Here is a 24,544-nt window from a genome sequence, read left to right on the forward strand (position 1 = left end):
GTGCAAAGCACTGCAGGAGCAGCAGAGATGGAACGGCCTTGGGCTCTGCCCTGGAGAGCAGCGCTCTGTCTGGGGACATCTGTCTATGGGCTCCCTTCCCTGCCGTCTCCCCCCCGCTTCTCCCCAGGTCCCCTGTCCACCCCTGGACTCACCGTCCTGTCCACGCAGGCCACAGAGCGCCCGGCAAAGAGGCTGGCCACGCCGCGGGCCACGTTGACCTCATCACTCAGGATGTCTTCCCAGCGGTTATTGCGGAACTTGAACAACTTGTCCGTGTACGTGGCCACCCCTGGAGAGAGGAGGGAAGGGAGGGCTTGTGGATGGTGGGGCAGCGAGCTGGTATGTCTGGGGCACCTGCCACAGTGTCGGGGCCGCAGGTGGATGGGTCATCACCTGCCACATAGCACTCACCCAGGCAGCTGCGACCCCTCCCCTGGGGGACATTCAGGTATTTTCTGTTGAGAGAAGAGACTCTGAGGCTTATGGAGATGGCCAGCCCAGGCCTCAGGAACTCTGGAAGAAGAATGACTGCTACTGTGTGTCTGAGCTGACCCTCGATAGCGGGATCTCATGTTCTGTACTGCGCTCCTGCAATACCATGAGGGGGGTCCTGGGATCACCAATATTTCACATCCAAGCTCAACCAAGAACACCCATGTCTCCAGGAGCTGCCCCCTACATGCTCTGCTGGATCACAGGACCTGATTTGGATCTCAGAAGAAATGGCCTTGGTTGGTCGGTGGGTCTCTAAGTTCAAATCAAGGATGGGGCTGGACGTGGAGCTCTGACAGGTGTATCACCAACCCTCTAGGAATGGCAGTAAGATAGCACACGGATGTGTGAGGGTTCCGGGCAGCCCTATAGGGCTGGTGCCTCCACCTCTTTAGGATACCAACCCCTTTGAGACCTGGGTGGAGGCTAAGGACCCCGAGCTTGGGGAATCCTATACATACATGCATGTATGTATATAACTGCAGGTCTCATTCACAGCCAAGAAGTTTTATTCTGGGGCCCTGGGGAAGAACTTCTGGTTGCTGGAGGCGCCACCCTTCTAAGACCATTAAAGCAGAGCTCTCGCAGGAGTTTCCATCGTGGCTCAGTGGTTAACGAATCCGACTAGGAACCATGAGGTTTCGGTTTGATCCCTGGCCTCGCTCAGTGGGTTAAGGATCTGGCATTGCTGTGAGCTGTGGTGTAGGTCCCAGAAACGGCTCGGATCCCGCGTTGCTATGGCTCTGGTGTAGGCTGGCAGCTACAGCTCTGACTACTAGACCCCTAGCCTGGAACCTCCATATGCCACAGGTGTGGCCCTGAAAAGATAAAAAGCCAAAAAAAAAAAAAAAGAACTTGGATTTTAGGAGTTCTCGTCATGGCTCATCGGTTAACGAACCCAACTAGCATCCATGAGGATGTGGGTTCAATCCCTGGCCTTGCTTAGTGGGTTAAGGATTTGGTGCTGCCATGAGCTGTGGTGCAGGTCACAGATGCAGCTCAGATTCCACATTGCTGTGGTTGTGGCGTAGGCCGGCAGCTGCAGCTCCTATTAGACCCCTAGTCTGGGAACCTCCATATGCTGCTGGTGTGGCCCTAAAAGACAAAAAGACAAAAAAAAAAAAAAAGAATTTGGAGTTTAGAGTAAACAGGCCTGAGTCCCAGGCTTGGTTCTACTGAGATTCTCCTTCTAGTTTCTAGTTTTGACTTTGTTCAGCATCTCTGAGTCTCAGTTTCCTTACTGGAAATGGGGCCGACAATAATTACTCCACTTCGGTTTACCCTGGGGGATAAGTGAGATGACGCATGTTAAAGGTTTGGCACAATGCCCCCCAAAGTGGTAGTCCTAGACAGAAATGATTATTCCTGCCTCATAGATAGGATACCTCGGAGGTGCTTCAGGGTCCCCAGCCCTGCACTGTAGGTACAGGTGAGAGTGTGTGAGAGTGAGTGTTTAGGAATGAGTGGGAGTGAGTGGGTGTGTGAGAGTAACAATATGAGTAAAGGGAGCTTCCGTTGTGGCTCAGCAAGTTATGAACCTGACCAGTATCCATGAGGATGCGGGTTCGGTCCCTGGCCTTGCTTAGTGGGTTAAGGATCCGGCATTGCCATGAGCTGTGGTGTAGGTTGTAGATGTGGCTCAGATCCCAAGTTGCTGTGGCTGTGGTAGGCTGGCAGCTGTAGCTCCTATTCGATCCCTAGCCTGGGAACTTCTCTATGCCACAGGTGCAGCCCTAAAAAGCCCCCCCAAAAAAAGTGAGTAAAAAGGAGTGAGGGTAAATGAGTGAGTGTGAGAATGATTGTGAGAGTAAGTGGTGAGTGTGAGCTGTGCATAAAAGGGCCCCTCAGGTGGTTCTGCCCAAGAGAAGACAAAGGATTTGCTCTCTGAGTGGCCTCACACAGGGACCTCTCACGACCATGGTGACCCATGGGATTCAGAGCATCGCCTGTGGGGCCTGACGTTGGCCTCAGGGATGCTCACCAGACTCCTGGGAGCTGGCCTGGGAGCAGAGCTGTGCTGCCCTGCCTGATACACTGGGGAGAGAAAGGCCCTTCCTGAGCAGAGGGAGGCGGACCCAGGAGTCCTGCAGGTATCTCTCTGGGGGAGGCCTGGGCCGTGGAGCAGCAGTGGGGGTGTCTGCATAGAGCTACTGTGGCCCAGGAGGGATGCTGTGGCTCACGGAGGCATCCGAGAGTCTCATTCCTGACACAAGTGCAGATGTGGACTGGACGGCCTGAGTCCGCATCCCGCTCTGACTCCTGAGTGCTCGGGGGCCTCAGCCGTTCCTCATCCTCTTCCAGCCTCGGCTTCCTCATCTGAGCATCACGGTAACGGCTGTACCTCCTCCCTCCACTCCCTCCACTGAGTTGCCGTGGGAACTGCAGGAGAAAACTCCTGGCCCCACGTCGGCACACAGGGACCGTCTTCTGGCTGCTCTGCTCCACCCTGGGGTCCATGGCCCCTCATCGGAGTCCCTGGGGACCAGATGTGCTTAGAAATTTAGATTTTTCCTCTCTATATTTTGGAAAGGTAACACAGTGCATACACGTTTATTACATAACACCCCCAGCAGGGACTGGGGCAGCACCTGTAATTAAACACATTAATATTTCTGCAGTGAAAGATATGAATATTCACACTAAGTGGGATAAATAAAGCCCATAAATAGCTCACGTCAGCACTGGACAGGTTTTGCTATCAATTTACTTTCCCACAAACTTAAAAAAAGCACTGGAGGCTTTCAGAGCGTTTTGGGTTTCAGGGCTGCGGGAAAGGGACTGTGGCCCGAGACTGCCATCCTCACGGCTGTTCCCGAGGCAGTGGCAGGCTTGTCATCGCCTCCTGATGCCTGGGGGCCTCCGAGGACGGCCCTGCAGGCTTCCGGGTGTCCAGCCTTCACAACGGCGAGCGACCCTTGCCCTTCTCTGTCAAACCAGGGCCTCCGGAGACTGTGCCTCCCCTCGTCTCGTCCCCCCCACCCCCGAAATACTGAGGTTAAACTCTACCAAAGCTCAGGCCGGTGAGAGAGCAGCTGCTGGCAGCTGGGGCTCTGCTTTAGTAGGAGAAATTTCTCAGACTGCTGAGTTGTAGCCTCAGCTAGACAAGAGGAAGAAACGAACCCAGGGTGACTCTACCCGCCTCCATTTGCCTTAATAACCCCCAATTCCTCCCGCTCACATTTCCCAAAGTGTGCTTTGTGGAACCCTGATCTCTCTGAACTGCCCAGAGAAAAGATTTCATGATCATCTGAGTCAAGGAAAAACTGCATCTTCCATCCCCCTCTTAGAGATTCTCAATGGACATCAGTCTGTCAAAATGTTGAGGAGTTCCCGTTGTGGCTCAGTGGTTAGTGAACCTGACTAGTATCCATGAGGATGTGGGTTCCATCCCTGACCTCGCTCAGTGGGTTAAGGATCCAGTGTTGCCGTGAGCTGTGGTGTAGGTTGAAGAGCGGCTCAGATCCTGCATGGCTGTGGCTGTGGGTAGGCCGGCAGCTGAAGCTCTGATTTGATCCCTAGCCTGGGAACTCCATATGTTGTGCGTGCAGCCCTAAAAAGAGCCCTACCCCCCAAAATTGATAAGTCCTGCAATAAATTATGGGCTTAATTTGATGTAAGCCAGCCTTTCCCAAACTAGCTATGGAAACTCTTTTTGCAACTCACCTGTTAGCATCCTGCTGGACTGTGCGATCATGGGGTGTTGCTGTCCAGCCAGGTTCTGGACTTGGTGGCCAGAGGGGTTAGGGTGCCATGTACTGTTAACCTCTTTCCCCGTTCCAGCCTCCTGGCTTCCGAGCTGACCAGGGACACCCAGAAGAATAAACTAATTAAGGTAAAATGTGCAACAGTGATGCAGAGCCTTGTAGATCATAAATGGGAACGGCAAAATCAATGGCAGCCCTTCTGCAGGCAAAGGCCTGGAGGCCCGGGAGACAGGAGGGATGCGAGCCCGTGATTTAGGAAGAGCAAACGCTCTGGCAGCTGCAACCTGGGTAATTAGGTGTGTCAGGAAGACAGATAAACAGTGAGCTGTGCGGGTCGATGGCACTGGCCATAAACACCCAGCACTGGCCCCTGGCCCATGTCAGCATGTAATCCCGCCTTCTGGCTCCTTGTAGCTGTACTCTGCCCTGGGGTCCCTCGCCGAGGCGGGGGCAGCAGCTCAGGAAGAAGAGAGGCTGTTAGTGGCAGGATAGAGGGGATCTCCCGAGTCTCTGGGGGAGACTCTGAGAGGATGGGGACCTGGGAGAGACCGAGGGTGCTCAGGGACAGGGTAGGGGGATTTGGGGGTCACGGCCACGGTGAGAGGTACATCTGGGGACTCCCAGCCCTACTGACATTGGCGTGTGGGCATAAAGGAGCCTTGAAGGTCTCAGAGCCCAGTGGAACTGCCAGTTGCTGCCATGCAGCCATCTGGGAAGGCCCAGTGGGGGCAGCTCAGGGCCCCTACCCCCTGCCCGGTGTTGGGGGGGTGGGAGTCTCAGCCCCTGACTCAGGGCACCTGTGGTTCATCTGACAACAGGAGGGAGAGGAGATGCTTAAAACTAGTGCAGCTTACTCCTATGGCATTTTCTATGTGCCAGGCACTTTACATATATTAACTCACTAACCCTCGCCACCACCCCATGACATGGGTATTTTTTTGGGGGGGTGCCCACACCTGTGGCATATGCAAGTTCCCAGGCTAGGGGTCCAATTGGAGCTGCAGCTGCCGGCCTATGCCAGAGCCACAGCATCTCGGGATCTGAGCCACATCTGCGACCTACACCACAAGTCATGGGACCGCTGGATCCCTAACCCACTGAGCAAGGCCAGGGATTGAACCTGAATCCTCATGGATACTAGTCAGATTCTTTTTTTTTTTTTTGTCTTTTCTAGGACTGTACCCATGGCATATGGAGGTTCGCAGACTAGGGGTCTAATTGGAGCTGTAGCCGCTGGCCCACACCACAGCCACAGCAATGCCAGATCCAAGCCACGTCTTCGACCTACACCACAGCTCACGGCAACGCTGGATCCTTAATCCACTGAGCAAGGCCAGGGATCAAACCCGAAACCTCATGGTTCTTAGTCGGATTTGTTAACTGCTGAGCCACGACGGGAACCCCACTAGTCAGATTCTTAACCTGCTGAGCCACCTCGGGAACTCCTGACAGGGGTACTATTTTCACACCCAATTTACAGATGAAGGACCTGAGGCACAAGAGGCCAAGGGACTTGCCTAGGAGCCCACAGCTAGTAGAGCCCTGAGGAGAGGACAGGACAGTGCATCCTGGAGATGGTGTGAAATCAGGAGAGAAGAGGCCACAGTGATCAGGGAGGGCTTGACGACAGAGCTGGCACCTGACCCGGAACTTGAAGGGTCAGAGTAATAACAGCACGACTCCAGTATGTAGAACACTTAGTACTGCCAAACTCTGCATGAAGCATTTTCTTTCTCTCTTATTTTTTTTTACAATCATCATCTCACCTAAAACCTGTAGCCACCTTAAGAGGTGGTGTAGCTCCATTTTACAGATGGAGAAATTGAGGGGCAGAGAGGTTAAGTCAACTGCCTAAAAGCCACTAAGTGGTGGAGACAGATTCAAACCCAGGTCTTTCTGACTCCAAAGCCTGTGCTTCTGAGAGCTTCCCTTGATGGCTTAATCAGGCAGAGTGGAGGGGCAGGTGGATGCATAGGCAAGGGCACAGAGGGGACACTGAATCCACCTGGGAGAGGAGGGTTTGTGCAGGCGGAGGAGGAGAAGCATGGCAGGCCCGGAGAGTCCACTAATTCTAGGAGTGAGGCGTGAAGGGGCCATTGGTGGCTCCTGATCTGGGGGAAACAGTGTTTCTGGAAGATTCACCTGGCAGTGGAGAGAAGGGTGGGCTAACAAGGAGGAAAATGAAGTGGGGAGGCCACTTGTGCAGCAGCTCAAGCACGATCCGGGGGTGGGGAAGGAGCGCTGGGTGCAGGAAGCTGGAAGGAGGGCTGGGTGTGGCGGGTCAGGGCAAGGGAGTGGTCCACAGTGTGGGGACAGTGACGGGATCGGGAACATTGGGCCAGCTGGGAGTGGGAGCAGGAGCTTGACATTTGAGGGGATCATAAAGTGGCTGAGAAGGCTGCCCCAAGAGCTCACGGGCCGTGAGGGATGGGAGCTTGCAGAGCCGTGAGGCTGGAGCTGGGGTGGGAGTGAAAGACCAGGCCACAGACTGAGTCCCAGGGAGGAGCCACATCTGGGCATGGGAGGAAGAAGGGGGAGGAGTCATCAGACAAATAAAGAGGAGAGGATCTGCACAGAGGGCGGAGTGTCCATCAAGCAAACGGCTTTTGGTTCACCATCTTGGCGTCTGCTCCATACACTCTGCCATCCACTGCCACCAAGAGCATGAGTTTGGGCCATAAAAAGCTCTTCCTAAGGACCACTGGCTTGAGTGCCTCCTCCTGCAGGGGCTGCCTCAACCCCAGGGAGGTGACCTGACTCGTGGTCTGGTATTCATGGCAAAGAAAACAGTGGGCAAGTGCACATGTCAGGGCAGAGGGTACAGCTTCCAACCTCGTCCTTTTTTTTTTTTTTTTGGCCACACTTGCAGCTTGAAAAAGTTCCCTGGCCAGAGATCGAACCCGCACCATAGCTGTAACCAGAGCCACAGCAGTGACAACACCAGGTCCTTAACCGCCGAGCCACCAGGGAACTCCTCCAACCTCATTCTTAAGGCAAAGAGATTACTGCCAAGCAGCGGGTTGGAGAGGGAATTGGCAACAACATCCCTGGCCTCGGGGGACTTGGGCAAGTCATGAACTGGTCTTTTTCTTATCTGACAAGTGAGATAATGAGGATGACCACCTATCTATCAGGCTGTTGTAAGGACTGCATTAGATACGGTAAGTAGAGTCTTTGGAAAAAATACCTGGCTCCTGATAAGTTCAACCAACAATAACAACACTACCAGCATCCTCGCCATCACCATCCTCGCCCTCATCCTTACCATCACCATCCGCACCACCGAGCCACCACTGCTGTCATTATCACCACCATCATCATTAGCAGCCAGGGAATTCCAGGCCACGGTGACGCAGGTCCTCAATGAGCCACACCCCAGAAGGCAAATGTGACATTAAATAATAATGTGCTTTACAAGACTTGGTCAATGGAAAAGGCACAGAGCAGGGGTGGCATAGGATATTTTGAAAAAGAATGAACCCAGGCTCCCCTGCGTCCCCTGATATCATTTTTGACCCTAGTCTCTCTCCTCCCATCCCAGGGAAAAAGGACTAATCCCATCCCCCGCTGCGGGTGCTTCACTCGCATTGGCTCAGTTGGGCCTTTCCACAGTCATGTCAGGAAGATAGAGTCTTCATTGTACAGACAGAAATCGGGGCTCAGGGGGTTAAGCCGTTTGTCTAAGGTTGCACAACTGTTGTTAAGTGGCAGTGCTGAGCTTTAAACTGGGGTCCAATGGCAAAGCACCCCCCCCCCACATATTGGAGATTTGGGTGGGGGCTGGTGGAGGGCCGTGTCTGGCTCCCGAGGAACCTTGTTCTGTTAGGACCAAGGAAATGGCCTTCGGGACCCCATATTCTTTTGTTGTTGTTGTTGTCTTTTTGCCTTTTCTAGGGCTTCTTCCGCTGATATGGAGGTTCCCAGGCTAGGGGTCTCATCAGAGCTGTTGCCGCCGGCCCACACCAGAGACACAGCAACTTGAGATCCAAGCTGCGTCTGTGAGCTACACCACGGCTCACGGCAACGCTGGATCCTCAACCCACTGAGCAAGGCCAGGGATTGAACCCGAAACCTCGTGGTTCCTAGTCGGATTCGCTGACCACTGCTCCACGACGGGAACTCCAGGACCCCATATTCTTTGACAGCCCCTCCCATTCTGCTTCTTCCGGGACCACCTGTGAATGAGGCAGACCGGGGGTGGGGGCGGGGGACCTGAGCGGTTCTCGAGCTCATGTCCCCAGATGGGGTCGTGCTGGGTGAGCTGAAAGTCTGGACTTTGTGTCCAAGGGAAATATGGCTGGGGGTCAGGAGCCCCTAGGATCCACCTGACGGCCCAGAGGACCCCAGGCGAAGAGGACAGAGCCTCAGGCCAGGGTATCTCAGGCTTTACCAGGCACAGGAAATCCTGGCCAACGTGGGAAAGTGCAGAGTCTGGTCTCCTAGGTCTGGGGTGGGGCCTGAGATTCTGCATTTTTGGGAGCTGCCAGCTGCTGCCAGTGCTGCAAAACATGCTTTGAGAAGCGAGGTGCAGTGTATCTGGGTGCAGCGGGAACGAGGCCTGGGTGAAGGAGCTGTGGACAATGGCTGTGCTCTCGAGGCAGATGGCTCATCTGCTGTGCAGGCAGGAGAGGCTGGAGGTGCAGGGCGCCCCCGATTGCCTTTCTTCTCTCTGGCACAGTGGCTGACGCCTCCTCTCTGAGAGGTTACAAAAGCTCTGCTGAAGGCCTAAGTATAACACAGAGCTCAGGAGCCATCAGAGAAAAGAGTGATAAATCCAAGTTTATAAAAGCGAAAATTTTCCGCATTGCAAAACCCACCCAGAGCGCAGACAAAAGAAAAATGACAAACAAGAGGAAACTATGGGCAACTTGTATTACAGACTGAAGGCTGGTTTCCCTAATTTATAAAGAGGTGTTACAATCAATAAGAAGGCCAATAATCAATAGAAAATAATGGGCAATGGCTATGAGCAGACAAGAGAGTCAAAGAGATAAACAGATGCTCAGCCTCACTTATTTTAAGAAAATGAAAATTAAAACTACACTTAGATACCATTTTTTTCCTTTCAGATTAACACATCTTAAAAAAAAAAAATGAAATGTTGGTGAGACTATTGGGATGGGAACTGCTCCCTTGCATCAGGGCCAGTGGGACTGAAATTAGGACTGTCCCTTTGGAGGACAATTTGGCCATGCCTATCAAAACCAGCCCTGTATATTCCTCTGATGCAGCAACTCCATCTCTATGAACTTAACTTACTGATGTACCTGCCATTGTGGAGAATGGCATGTTGCATAAGCTTATTTATGCGGTGGCACTGTTTGCAACAATCTAAATAGCCATCAACAGACGACCAATTCAATGAGTGGTCAGTCCATAAAATGGAGTACTATACGGCCACAAAAAGAATGAGAAAGCTCTCTGTGTGCTGCCGTGAAATAATGTCTCAAACTGATTATTGAACAAAAAAAGTATGGGGTAGCCCCGTGAGTAAAGCATGCTACTATTTTTTTTTTTTTATCTTTTTGTCTTTCTAAGGACTCACCCGCAGCATATGGAGGTTCCCAGGCTAGGGGTCCAATCGGAGCCATAGCTGCTGGCCTATGCCACAGCCACAGCAGTGAGCCCTCCGAGACGTGTCTGTGACCTACACCACAACTCATGGCAACACTGGATCCTTAACCCACTGAGCAAGGCCAGGGATTGAACCCGTGTCCTCATGGATGCTAGTTGGGTTTCTTAACCACTGAGCCACGATGGGAACTCCAAGCATGCTACTCTTTATGTAGAAAAGGAGCAAGGTATACATAGACTGAAGACGGCAGAGGGGCAGTGACCATTGTGTTGAACTTAATAAATGAAATAGGGTAAGTTGTGGGGCACACAGTCCACACCGCCCCATCCAGCACCACATTCGCATTATCCCAGGCAAGGTCACATGGGTAGGAGAGCTCAGAGCCAAGTCAAGCAGAAGCTGGTGTTGCCAGTGCAGGACCCCTGGGGGGATGGACTCTGACCAGGAGTTGCAGGAGGTCTTGGGTTCCTGGACATGGAGGGGTTGCTGGAGCAGGCCTCTTGTCCCCCTTTGTCCTGCAAAAGCTCCTACCTGGTTTTTACAGAGTAACATTGCCTGAAACACACTGGCTAGTACTTTTCCAGGTCAGTTAAGCCATAGGCTGGTTTCCTGGCCCAGGGCTCTTGGAAATGTGGTCCATCTTCCTTTATTCCCTCCCTCTTACCTACTTTCCAATTTTTATTTTGTCTTTTTAGGGCCACACCTGCAGCATATGGAGGTTCCCAGGCTAGGGGTCAAATTGGAGCTGTTGCTACTGGCCTACGCTACAGCCACAGCAACGTGGGATCCAAGCTGCATTTGTAACCTACACCACAGCTCATGGCAACGCTGGATCCTTAACCCACTGAGCGAGGCTAGGGATCAAACCTGCATCCTCATGGATACTAGTCCCCACTGAGCCACAAGGGGAACTCCCTACTTGTCAATTCTTAACCCTTGAGTCATGCCGCCTGACACCCTCCTCTGTGCTGTGTCTTGTTTACACGATGGTCCTTTTCTCTTTCTGCTCCTAGAGCCTCTCTTCAAGGGTCCAGGAGAAAGGCCTGTGGCCTCTCTGCTCAGGATATCTCTAACTGTCCTGGCTTCCTTTGCATCACAGCATTATAACACCTGTTGCTTCGAGAGCATGTATGAAGTCCCAGATGCCGTAATAAGTGCTTCTCATTCATTATTTCAGCTGTTCATTCAAGTGTATGTGTTAGTGACCTAAGCATTTCTTTGATTCTGAAGATGCAGCAGAAAACAAGACAAGGTTTCTGTCCCCACGGTGTTTAGAGATCAACCACAAACAAATATATAACATACTTTCAGACAGGAGCAAATGCTTCAAAGAGAAAGAGAGCAAGTGAAGGGCATAGAGAGCCATAGGTACAATTTGAAGGCTTTCTGGGAGGCCTGGGTTGGAGGAGGGGACTGAATGAAGGGAAGGAGTGAGCCCTGAGAGCCATGATGGGAAAAGCATTTCTGGTGGGTGGAACAGCAAGTACAAGGGCCTGGGGTGGGAATGCAGGGAGCAAGAGGGAGAGGAGGAGATAGCTAGCTGGGGCTCTTGGAGAGGATCTCAGGTTCCTCATGGTGGGCAGGGTGGCAATGGCTGAGCGTCGTGCCAGCTGGACCCAGCTGGATCCAGGGAAGTGCTGACAGGGCACAAGTGTCCCGGCCCTGAACGCGCCCACTGTCAGTGAATCAATGCAATCACTCAACTGAAAAATCAACTCAAACTCAGGGACATCCCTCAAACCCACAGAAGGTCACTTGGAGGTGCACGCCTGGGGCTGAGGCTGCCTGGCACTGTCACCCTTACCCCAGCGCTGGGGGCCAAGCTCCAGCCTCTGCCAGAGGAACATTTGGGCCCTCAAACCCAGGGAGTCCAGGACTGTCAGGCAGGCTCCATTTGCCTGCCTCTCCTTGTCTTCCCTCTGCTGGCAAACCTTCTCTCAGGCCTCATGGCTCATGCCTTGTCTGTTTGTCCTGGATTTTTCTTTCTTTTTTTTTTTTTTTTTGGTCTTTTTGCTATTTCTTGGGCCGCTCCTGTGGCATATGGAGGTTCCCAGGCTAGGGGTCGAATGGAGCTGTAGCCACCGGCCTACGTCAGAGCCACAGTAACGTGGGATCCGAGCCGCGTCTGCAACCTACACCACAGCTCACGGCAACGCCGGATCCTTAACCCACTGAGCAACAGCAGGGACCGAACCTGCAACCTCATGGTTCCCAGTCAGATTCGTTAACCACTGCACCACGACGGGAACTCCAGATTTGTCGTTTTAATTGCACTCTTAGGATGTTCAAGGTCTGGCTGAGCCGAATGGGAGCACAAATGGCTAATCCAGGGACTTTGCCCTCCAGGAACTTAGAGTCCCCAGGGCTAGGACAGGGGAGTCAGATTCTTAGGGAAATATAAGCTGTGTCAGAGAGAAAGGGCAGGGTTTTTGTCTCTTCCATTCGCTGGGGCATCCTCAGCACGCAGAAGCGTGCCTGGCACATGGTAGGTGCTCAATAAACACGTATGCAATGAATCCAATGAATGAATACATTAGTGGGTGATGGGGTGATGCTTAGGTTGAGTGTGGAACCAACATGACTCAACCTCCACTGCACAGGGGCATCTCCTGGAGAGCTTTCCGATCTGATAACTGGGTTGAGGTTTGGGTTGGACCGGACCAGGATGCTCCTTGGGAACTGGCAGGGTTCGGAGCTCCTCAGGAGATTCCAACGTGCGGCCTGGCTGAGCACCACTGCTTGGGATTCAGAATGAAATGCTCTCAGAGTGTGGGAGGGGCTCCTGCCTCAGAGACACCTGACAGGTCCCAGCCCAGGTGCTCTGTGTTCAGGGAGGAGGACACGTCTGTTCCCTTCCTTTGGCATCCTGCCTGTCGAGGTGAAACGCCCGCTGCCACAGTTCTCCCCATTTCTGCTTCCCTCCAGCATCTTTCTGAGGACTCACCCCTTCCACGGCGTCCCGTCCCTCGCTGCTGTTCCCCTTCTGACCTTGCCCCACATTAAAGGGTTGATCAGCCCATCAATTAATTGTGTCCTAATCCAATCTTGGCTTGGTTGGAGAGAGGGCAGTAAATCCAGCTGGGTAATCATGCCCTGATATTTGTGTAGGGATAATTACTATCTCTCAGGCCTCACTTGGTGGCAAGATGAGATGAAAACCCATAAAACACCACTCGGGGCTGTGGCTCATTGTTTCTTGGCTGCACAAGGCTGGCTGTCAGCCAGTCAGCTCCGCCCGCCCCTGCCCCTGGCACCAGCCCCAACCTCTTCCCCTCCCATTCATGCAACTGGCAGGGCTCAACAGTAGGGGCAGTCTGGGGCTGGATCCTGGCGTGGGCTCAGCAACCAGTAGGAGCAACATTATGGGCTCAGGGTAAAGCCTGCGTGTGTGCGTGCGTGTGTGTGTGTGTGTGTGTGTGTGTGTGTGAGAGAGAGAGAGAGACAGAGACAGAGAGAGAGACAGAGACAGAGAGAGACAGAGACAGAGAGAGATCACTCGTGCGCAAGGAAGGTGGTCCCCATAGCTAAGTGATCACCTGCCTCCAGGAGGTAGGGAGGGTCCAGGATAGTAAATTCACAGGTCTGAGCCACAGGGTGTTGTCCAGACCAACCTAAGAGGCTATGACCATCTGGGAGAGTCCAGTGCACATGCAACTGACCCCACAGGGACCCAAGGCCCTGCATCCTTCAGGAGGAAGCTGTGGCCTGGGACTTTCCTACAGATGTGCTGGCCCCATGGGACAGACTTTGACCTGTAGCCCTAAGAACACAGCCCCCAGCTCATGAAACACTGAGCACCAACTATGAGCCTGGCTCTTCTCTAGGCGTCAAGGGCGTTGGATGGCCGTAGAGTGTGTTGATTAAAAGGATGGATCTAGAGTCAGACACTTGGGTTTGAATCCTGGGACTTGCAAGTGATGTGGCCTTGGGCAGTCATGTGACCTCTTGGTGCCCCCATTTCCACAATTATAAAGGGGGCTACACCAGCACCTACTTAATGGAGCTGCTATGAGGTTTAAATGAAATGATTAGTACAAAGTGCTTAGATCCAGGCCTGGCACGTAGCAGCGTTACAGGAGTATTAGCGCTTATCATTATTGTGACTATTATGCAGCCTCTGGGCATCAATTCCCTCAGCCACTCCTTGGTGGGTAGGACCTCCCTATTCAAAGTGTGGTCCCTGGACCAGCAGCAGCATCCGAGCCTGAGAACGTGTTAGCAGTGCAGGATCTCGGGGCCCAGCTAGGCCTGCTCAGTCTGAGTCTGCATTTACCCAAGAGCCCAAGGAACTGGGATGGCGCTCTGGGCTAGGACAGGCCCCAGGCATCAAGGTCTGTCTTCCTCCAGGTTGAATCCCAGCACCTAGCACCTCTCGTCTGGCACGGAGCAGGTGCTCGGCAGGCATGGGGGGTAAAAAAATGAGTGTGTGAAAGCGTGGGGCGGGGGGGCTTGAAGAATTTCAAAGCAGCTGAGAAAGGTCTCTGGGAAGCAGCATGAGGGCAATGCCAGGGGGCTGCCTGCCGGTTGCGGGCGTGAGAAGTGCTGAGGGGCCAAGCAGCAGTGGGAGAAAGGGGAGGGTGAGTCAGGAGGGTGGAGGGAGGCTGCTCGGGCTGGGAGGCGACAAGGACATGAAGTCTGAGGGAGAGGATGGGCCTTCTGCATCTCCAGGGCCAGGGGCTGGGAGATGAGAAAAAGCATCATGCACAAGAGAAGGTGTCCTCATGGGGTGTCCCTGTTGGGACAGAGCGAGGTCCTGGAGGCAGGAGGGATCGTGCCTGCAGAAGCTGGTGACAGTAACCTGACCCACGGCTGGTCTGAGAGGAAGAAGGCAGGGGGAGCCAGGGGGACGCCCCGAATCCTTACCGGAGAAGGCATTATTGGTGTTGAGGAAGTAGATTTCCTCTCGGCCGTCCCCATCGATGTCGCAGGCTGTGACCCCGATGGCGTTGCCCTGCCGGTCCCGCAGCGCGTAGTAAGGGGAGCTGCGCTCGTCCACCGCGATATTCACCAGCCGCTTCTGGGCCCGGTCATACTTCAGAACCAGGTTGGGGCCATTGTACCTGCAGGAGGAAAGGGGAGGGGACGTCGGTGACGAGCAGCTGGGCTCCCCCCGCACCCCATTCCAACAGGCTCAGAGTCCCCCGGGCAGGTCAACACGGGGACAATTCAGCCCAGAACATTCCCAGGGAACCATTGTATTCCAGGGAACCCTGGGCCTCGGGGTCCCTGAGCGTTTGACTGGTGTCCCTGAATCAGACATGGACTCAGGCAAAGTGAGAGTCAACTTTGTCCCAACAGGCCTGCGTGGGACACAATACAAGGAGCAGCATGGCGGGCGGGGGTGGGCAACCAGCGATAAGCCTCTTACCATAGGCCTTGCCAAGGAAAACAAAAACCTCCCTGACATTTATCTTGCCCATGTCGATGTCAAAAGTACTTTCATATTTATAATCTCATTAATTTAAAGCTAACAACAATGGAGTGAGATAGATGTGGGTGGCTGCATTGTTGACCCATTTTTTTCAGATGAGGCAACTGATGAACTTCATTGGGGAAAGTGAGGCTCAGAAAGGTTGAGCGCCCTTCCCAAGGTAACACAGCTAGTAATCGTCAGGTGCTGGGACTTGAACCCAGGCCCTCTCTGCTATCCCAAGAGCCCTTGTGTGAGTGAGCCCTGGAGGAGTGGAAGGCTTTGTTGTGTGCATTTGGAAGAAAAATCTCTCTTTTTTTGGTCTCTTTAGGGCCACACCTATGGGATATGGAAGTTCACAGGCTAGGGGTTAAATCAGAGTTACTACAGCTGCCAGCCTACACCAGAGACACAGCAACGCGGGATCCAATTTGCATCTGTGACCCACACCACAGCTCATGGCAACGCCAGATCCTTAAACACTGAGTGAGGCCAGGGATCAAATCCACAGCCTCATGGATACCAGTCGGGGTCATTACCACTGAGCCACGATGGGAACTCTGATACTCTCTCTTGACATGAAGTCCCAGCCTTTAAACAGTAGCCTGGCGAGTTCCCATCGTGGCTCAGTGGTTAGCAAATCCGACTGGGAACCATGAGGATGTGGGTTCGCTCCCTGGCCTTGCTCAGTGGGTTAAGGATCCGGTGTTGCTGTGAGCTGTGGTGTAGGTGGCAGACACGGCTTGGATCCTGTGATGTTGTGGCTGTGGTGTAGGCCAGCGGCTACAGCTCCGATTCCACCCCTAGCCTGGGAACCTCCATATGCCATGGGTGTGGCCCTAGAGAAAACAGACAAAAAAGACCACCACCTCCCCCCAAAAAACAGTAGTCTGAATCAGTATCCCAGATAAAAGACTGTGAACGCAGGCAAAGTTGTTAGGTGGACTGCTGGACCTTGTTTTCTGAGGAACTCAAAGCAAAAGATTAAAGTGCTCTTCAGTCCTCATTTCTCCTCTCCAGACTCTCCTGCAACAACACGGCCTCTCTGCTGCAGGCTCTTGCTTCGGGGACTTCGCACTTGCTGTTCCCTCTGCCCACGATGTCTCCCCCCCCACCCCCGACCGTCAAATGGCTGTCTCCCTCCTTCACCTCCTTTAGGCCCTTGCTCTACTGCCCCTTTTCTGTGAGGCAGGCCTTCTGCCCACATCCCTGAAACTTGCAACCATCGCTCCCCTGAACCCCTCCCCGCTGCTCTCTTTTCATGGCTTTTACCACCAGCAACAAGCCTCTATTTTCCACTTCATGGCTTCCTTCCCTGTCTCATCCCGCTAGAATTTCAGCGCCAGGAGGTCAGGACTTTTTGCCTGTTGCGTTCCCCAGGGCCTAGCACAGTGCCTGGCACCCAACAGGTGCTCAATAAATCCTTTCTGACTGTGTGAATGAGTGAATCCTCAGAGCCCACGTCTGAGTCACAAGGGCTTAAGTGTCCTGTGGTCGATTTCTTCCCATTGCCTTTCCATCTGGAGGTGGTGTGTCCAAGGTCACCGCCAGGCAGCACAGTCGTGAATGTCTGAAGGCTCCTCCCACCTCCTGGAGCACCAGCATGCCGGGCTCTCCAAAGGAAACCAGCCAACCCCCATCCATTAGTCCTCGGCCTCCTGCCTTTGTTTTAACTTGAGCGTGTACATTCTGAGGGAAGTTCCGCTGCCGGCCTCGGGAGGGTCCTCGGCCGGGAGCACCGCAAGGAGGGCGGAGAGAACTCTCCAAGGTCTTTGAGAGAAATCACTTCTTGCTGTCCTGAAACAGATCCAATCTGGCCCCCTCCTTCATCACCAAGATGCAGAGCCAGTGAGGTTTGGGGGGGCGGTGCTGAGGGACTGGCCAGGCGCCTTCTGGCATTCACTGTGTGCCAAGGGGAGACGGCGCTCACTGGGGGCTGAGTCAGCAGCCCGCGATGGAAGGTCACGGCTCAGATGCCTTGACAAAGAATGTCTGAGGGCTTCGCGTCGAGGGCGCGGCGTGACCTATAGGACGTGTCTAGGCGGCAGAGACAGAACACGGGTTCCAGCACTGTCAGCAGCTGGCACCTGCCCCCAGGGACAGGAAGGGCCTTCTGGGTGCTAAATACCAATCCTCAAAGCCTGCAGGTCTTGTGTGAACTATTGCTACTGCTCCTCATGAGACAGTCCAGTCCTGGGGCGCGGGGCCGTGCTAAAAGCACTTTCTCGTGCATTGCCTCACCCGAGCCCCAGGCATTTTCCCAGAAAAGGAAATGGGAGGGTCAGAGAGGCAAAGGGAGCTGCCGTCCAAGGTTACACAGCTTGCAAGTGGCAGCACAGAGCTTCTGCCTTTGGGTCCAATTCTGTGCGCTTTCCACGCTGCCCATGATACCAACACTCGGTCCTCTGTGGTTTTGTTTTTTAAAGTCTTTTTGTTTTTTCTGGTACCTTTTCCCAAAGTGGTGACATGAGACATGACCAAGAACTTCACGTAAAGTGGAATAATAATAACCCTACATTTCTACAGCACTTTAGAGTTTATAAAGCACATTCTCATCCTTGATTTCATTTGTTTCTTGGCAGGTCCTGACTCTTCCAGAGATTAGTTTTGTGACCTTAGGCGGGTCAGTTACCCTGTCTAGTTTCTGAATTTCTCTTCTCCAAAATAAGAACTGGGCTAAATCAGAGGGTCACGAAATGCGTGGACAGATGTGGCCGTGGGGGGTGAGCCTCCGGGCCCCCTTCTCAGTTTCAACCAGAGCATCGCTATGTTGGTGCCTTTTATTTTATGCACCACATTCCATAAAATGTTGTTTAAACAAGGGATTCCAGAGCCAACGTTTTAAAGGCCTTGGACTTGCAGCCGTGTGAGAGCCCTTCTCGGTCTATTGCTCTGGAAATAGGGCCTTGAGTCTAACGAATCTCAGGAGACGGACAGAGCAGGTGTGTCCTGTCCTCGCCCCCACCCACTGCTATGGCTGAGGAGCTGTCATATAAAGCCCAGCACTGCCATCCCTCTTTGTGCCCCCCGGCCCTAAGGTCTCCCAGAATGTATGTACCACCCCCTGGAGCCACTTCACAGTGGAGGTGAAAAACCATGGCCTCTGCACATATTGGAGGCCTGTCCTTTCACCCTGAATGTGGGGTGGCGGGCATGCACACAGGTTCCCACGGTGGTGGCCCTGGGGGAACTGACAGCCCCGGATCATCTCTTCTTTGAAGAACCTGGGGCTGCTAGTTCCAGGACACTCCCTAAGGGGCAGGGGTGGGATTGCGAGGCCAGCCCAAACTCCTCCATCTGTTACACAGTGCCCACGTGCCACAGAGTCCTCCCGCCACCTACAAGGCAGCCTGGGAGGCATCCTGACACCCTGGCCCCTTGTGCTTTCCCCACCCCCACCCCAGGGACCAGAGACACAAACCAGACCAATGGCTCCTAGGCAGGGATCCCAGGAACCCACGGCACAGGGCCGCTCCTTCCCTCTACCTGGCTGCCCTTGGCCGGGTCTGCTGTCCTGATATCCGAGCCTCTCCCCTCTCCCCCAGGACCCTCAGCCTCAGCCCCTCCCCCTCTTCTCCATGAAGATGAGGCTCCACTTGGTTCCTTATCATCGGGCCCCTCTTCAGGGACCTTCTCCCCACCCACCTCTCGTGAAGCCCGCCCCGGCTGCCTGGGCAAGATGTGATCTTCTCTTCCCCGGACACCCACAGTGTTCGGCACCTGCCTCTTCCCTCGAGGCAGAGTTGTTTGTGTGCCAACATCACTTCTCCTCGTTAAAACATATGCTGGAGCCCGGGAAGCCTGTGGGTGCCTCTCTGGATCTGCTGTACCTAGAGCCATGCCCGGCATAGAGCAGGTCCCCCACAAGGGTCTGTCTGTCAGAGAGGGTGAGCGAGGGAGCGGATGAAGGAAGCTCATCGTAGGTGGCAAGCCACATGCCAAGCACCCTTCCAAGCACCTTATACCCACAATCTCCTTTCATCCTCATGACAATCCTAGGAGTTTGTAGACGTGGCGATGAGGCTCCAAGGTGAGCCACAGTCACTAGCCCAGCACAGTCCCTCTGGGGTGTCAGTGCCCACAAGTCTGGGCAGCTGGATATGAAGGGTATGGGATTTCACAGTTCTCCTCTCCGACACCTGCCTGAGACTGTTGGGCACTTGTAGAAATTCAGGAGCCTTCGAACTCAGTTTAATAGACACAGGAAGCGGGGCAGGTCCCGTGTTCTTGAAAAGCTGTTATGACTGACTCCATAATATCAAAGGCTGGGCCAGCAGGACAAGCTAGGTGGCAATGGAAAGTCTGCTGACGAGATACCAGCGGGGCACAACCCATTCTTAGGTGCGTGCCATCTCCTGGGACTCGACTGCTGTGGATAGGGAGGAGCCTTGGGGTTAGGACAAGAGCAGCCTGGGCATGGGGCCCTGGGCCTGCCACTTCCTGCCTCTGACCTTGAGCTGGTCACTCAATTCTGTTAAGCTTCAGCTTCTGCATCTGTAACTCTGTGAGGATAACAGAGAGTGTCTGTGATAACACCTTGCAAACTGTGAAGAGTTACACAATTTTAAGTTCTCATCATTATTAAAAAAAAAAAGGCACTCTCTAGAGTAATGATTTTGATAGTTTCCAGACACACTCTAATATTTCTCATCCCCAAACTTCCCACCCGTAATCTCTCATCTACTGGAGGTTTGGGTTATTTCTTTCCTCCCCTTTATCATTAAACTCAGAGTTGCTTCATGAGCTGTCTCCAGTTTCTTTCCATCCATTCATCCACCCCAATCCACATCCCACCCCCAACTCTAGCAGTGCTGCCTTGCTTATGATCATTGGTACTTTCTGTTTGGCTGCAACTAGGGATGCCCTTTCTGTCCCACCTCCTGGGGACCCTCAGCTGAATTTGGCATAGTGGCCTGTGCCCTTTTTAGGGCCACATCCACAGCATATGGAGGTGCCCAGGCTAGGGGTCTAATCGGAGCTGTAGCTGCCAGCTTATGCCACAGCCACAGCAACACAGGATCGGAGCTGTGTCTGCAACCTATACCACAGTTCATGGCAATGCTGGATCCTTAACCCATTGAACAATGCCAGGGATCCAACCTACAACGTTGTGGTTACTAGTTGGATTTGTTTCCGCTGCACCACAATGGGAACTCCCTGTTTCTTTTTCTTTCTTTTTTTAAAAAATGTTTTTTAAATTATGTTTTTACATAATTTGTTTTTTTCTTTTTCTTGACTTAAAAATTGTTTTTACATAAATTATGTTTTTTTTCTTTTTCTTCCCTTAAAAAAATGTTTTGTTGAAGTATGGTTGATTTACAAGGCTGTGATACAACATACACATATCCATTCTTTTTCAAATTCTTTTCCCACACAGATTATCACAGAACACGGGGTAGAGTTCTCTGTGCTACACAGCAGGTCTCCCTTGGTCTCTTCCTGCCTCTTCATGTTGGAATTGCCAGGCCGGGCTCTGGGCTCCCTTCTCGTCTCCCCATCCCCTTTCACTAGGGGATAATATCCATTCTCATGACTGACAGCTCCGAAATTTATACCTCCAGCCCAAATCTCCAGTCCAAGCTCAGACTCATATATCCGACTGCCTACCTGACATCTCTCCTTGCACGTCCCACAGTCATCTCTGGTGCAACGTGTCCGAAATGGAGCTATTGATCGCTCAGGTCCCCTCCTCCCTGCCGTGGGCATCCAAGTACCAAAGCCAGAAAGCTGGTGGCAGCCTTGGTTCTCCCACCCCCTTATCTCCACATATAATTCATCAGCCAATCCTGTCATTTCTACCTCTTAAAACATTTCAAATCTTTTCTCTTCTTTCCTCCTCCACCGCCACCAGCTCTGGAGAACCTCGTTTCTCTGCTTCCCCACGTCCCCCATCAATGGAATTCCCCCACACCATAACCATCTTATTTATTTATTTATTTTTGTCTTTTTAGGGCCACACCTGCAGCATATGGAGGTTCCCAGGCTAGGGTTCAAATTGGAGCAGTAGCCGCTGGCCTATGCCACATCCAGAGCAACACGGGATCCAAAGCGCATCTGCAACCTACACCACAGCCACAGCAATGCCAGATCTGAGCCGTGTCTGCAACCTACACCACAGCTCATGGTAAGGCCAGATCCTTAATCCACTGAATGAGGCCAGGGATCAAGCCTGTGTCCTCATGGATACTAGTCAGATTCGTTTCCTCTGAGCCACGACCAGAACTCTCAGAATCATCTTTTAAACACACAAATCAGATCAGCCATTCTCCTGTCCGGGACCCTGCAGTGGTTTCCCAGTATGTCCGAATGAAACCCAGAACCCTGCATCATGCCTGGCCTGGGAGCCTAGCTCGGTCTGCTGCCCACCTTGCGGACCCCCTCCAGCCACACCATTCCCCTTCAGCTCCTGGTGGTCCAGGAGGCATGGTCCCAGGCTTCTGGCCAGAACAGTCTCCTTCCACCTCCCTCCTGGGCTAGCTGCTTCTCAACCTTTAGGTCTCACCTTGAAAGGCATCTCGGAGAGAGCCTGCCCTCATCTGAACGCCAGTCACCACGCCCTCCGTCCTACTCTTGTTTGGTTGCCTATTTATTGCTCACTCCTCCCAGGAAACCATAAGCTTCAGGGGAGCAGGGGCTGTGCCTGCTGTGTTCATTTCTGTCTCCCCATCACCGAGGGCATAACGAGTGCTCAGTAAATACTTGTAGAACAAATGAAAGAGAGAAAAACCTGTGGAAGGTACCAGATCAACATTGGGTGGCCGAGAAAAAGGCCAGTGAGCTCTCAGTTTCTTGCCTGGTCTCTGATCCTCTACTTTCATTAGTTCCCAAGAGAGGTATGAACATAGTAATGACGAGTAGGAGGCCAAGGGCTGGTGTCCTAGGTAAGGGTGAGAGAGAGCAACAAGATACAGATAGATATATGTTATGCTATAGATAAATGTTATAGATATGTTATGTTACAGATAAATGCAGAGGACAAAATGTTTTCTCGTTGAGAATCGTTGACCCATGTGGGGAAAAAAAATCACTCAGGCAGTTACATTACATTACAAGGCAGCCAGTTGCAAGGATTATTAGGTACCTACTATATATATATATAGTGTGCTAAATGCTTTACATATGCTGTCTCATTGCACGTAAATAGGAAATTTCCTCAAATTTGAAAAATATATAAAATACACTATTTGAAAATTGAGAATAGGGAGTTTTTTAATTAAAAAGAAAAATAATGAAAAATGAATAGCTATTCAGCCTTATAATCAGCAGAGAGATGCAGAGAGATGAGACAGATGTACATATACACAAAGAATGCAAGAAAGAGACACGTAAGTAGAGACAAAAATGGAAGCTGAGGGGCAATGAAGCCCTGAGCACAGAAAGAAAAACACTGTAAACACAGATGAAGAGACTGGCCTGTATAGACACAGAGACACATGGAAGGGAAGCTACATAGACCTAAAGAGACACATAGAGAGACCCCTGGAAAGATGCAAAGTCATGGAAGTATCAGCAGGGATCTGAGATATTACCATGGAGAAGCAACCCATGTTGTGGTCATTCTGGGCATTTCCTTCAAAGATGTGTAAAGATGTGTGGCATTTTCAGAACTACCAGCACAAGGGAGTATTTTATTCTTGGTTACATCAATATCTTTATTTTATAGATGAAGAAAGTGGATTTCAGAGATGAGTGACTTTCTGAAAGTCAAACAGCTAATCATTAGACAACATACATTGAAAGACAAACCCATGCCTTAGTCTAGAGCAGGGATCAGCAAAACCAAGGCCTTCGGGCTGAATCAGGCCTGCTGCCTATACTTGCGAATAAAGTTTTATTGGAACACAGACTTGCTCATTCATTTATGCATTTTCAAGGCTGCTTTTGCTGTATGACAGAGCAGGATAGCTGCAACACGGACTCCATGGCCCAAAAGCTGAAAATAGTTACCATTTGACTCTTTGCAGAAAAAGATTTTAAAGGGTTGTCAGCCTTATATTATGGGTATATTGCAAGTTCTAAGTGATCACTATCATAACAGAACATAAAATTAAAATAAGCTCTAGTGAAAATTAATTTGAGGTCAGTAATTGGAATGCAATTTTCTGAAACAAGTATCCAGGGAGAGTACAGCTGAATAGAAGGAAGATGTGAGGTCTTAGGATGGCGACTGCGGGGCAAAATAATCTGTGGAGAAGAAAGACTGTGAAGAGTTTTGTGAGATGAGAACAGTGTTCTTTCTAACACACAGGGTTTTTATCGAGGAGTCAGAAATGAGCGCGTGCCCTCCGAGTGAGTAAAGCGGTAACTAGCTTGTGGCAGCTGATCTCCAAAGACGGCCACCATCGTTTTCTTTCTTTTCTGTGGGCACCTACTACTCCACCCTTCAAGAGGTGGAATCTATTTTCCCTCCCCTGAGTCAGAGCTGCCTTTGTGACTTGACTCGACGGGCAGAATGTGGGCCGGTTCTGAGCCCAACCTTGAAGAGGCTACCAGCTTCCACTTGGTCTCTGGGGGAAGCCAGTCACCATGCAAGAAGTCTGACTACCTCAAGACAACCATGCTCTGAGGACGCCCCCTCTAGCCCCAGGGGAGGCCATGCGGGAGAGCAGAGAGGCACCAGCATGTGAATGAAGACGGACGTCCTGGGCCTCCCAACCCAGCTGACAGTTGAACACATCTGAATGAGTGACACCAGCTCTGAGTGAGTGACACCAACGGTTGTCGCACGGAAACCCCCCCCCCCCCCCAATCCAGCTGATCCTGCCTAAATTCCTGACCTGCAGAACTGTGAGAAAGGATAGCTTGTTTTTAGCTAGCTACCTTTGGGGAAAAGAAATAGATAATGATGGCCTATCCTTTCAGACCTAAGGGGAAGAGGAATTTACCCCTGGAAAGTAGGAAAAAACTTTCCTCATTAATCCGTAGAATTTTCTAGAATAGCCATTTGCATTCACAGTAGGTACATCTCCTCAAGGGAGGCCTGATTGATACTTGGGTCTCAGACTATCTGAGGATCTGTGCAGCACCTAAGGGTGGAAGGGTAATGAGAAATACGAGGATTCCCCAAACCCCTGTTTTCTCTACTCATCCTTTGCAGGCTTCTGCCCTTTCTAGCCATATCTGCTTCCCATTTTGAACGTACAGCCTTGAACATGAATCATTTCTTTGAGACTGTGGGCAGTGCTCTTTTTTTCCTTTTACAAATTTAATTCTTTGAAAGCCATTGAAGTTAAATAGGACCAGAAAACATATGGGAAAGCATTCCAACAGGAGAGTCACAGATTGCATCCTAGAAGAGGAGACATCCAGAGGCCCCACATTCATTTAAAGGAATGGAGACTCTGGTAATGGGAGCTTTCTAGC

At 52.0% G+C, this 24,544-nt stretch overlaps 1 protein-coding gene across 3 annotated transcripts in view; it reads right to left on the minus strand.

The window, feature by feature from the left end:
- CRTAC1 (cartilage acidic protein 1) overlaps window positions 1-24,544 on the minus strand; it is a 153,651-nt gene that overhangs the window by 42,965 nt on the left and 86,142 nt on the right. For all 3 annotated transcript variants that reach the window (XM_021074420.1, XM_021074418.1, XM_021074419.1), the window contains exons 3-4: window positions 14,635-14,831; window positions 153-289 (exon numbers count right to left, since the gene is read on the minus strand). In XM_021074420.1, the coding sequence (XP_020930079.1) occupies window positions 153-289; window positions 14,635-14,831 (334 nt within the window). The remainder of the gene's footprint in view (window positions 1-152; window positions 290-14,634; window positions 14,832-24,544) is intronic.

This window comes from Sus scrofa, chromosome 14 (assembly GCF_000003025.6).
Source record: "Sus scrofa isolate TJ Tabasco breed Duroc chromosome 14, Sscrofa11.1, whole genome shotgun sequence".
Taxonomy (NCBI): domain Eukaryota; kingdom Metazoa; phylum Chordata; class Mammalia; order Artiodactyla; family Suidae; genus Sus; species Sus scrofa.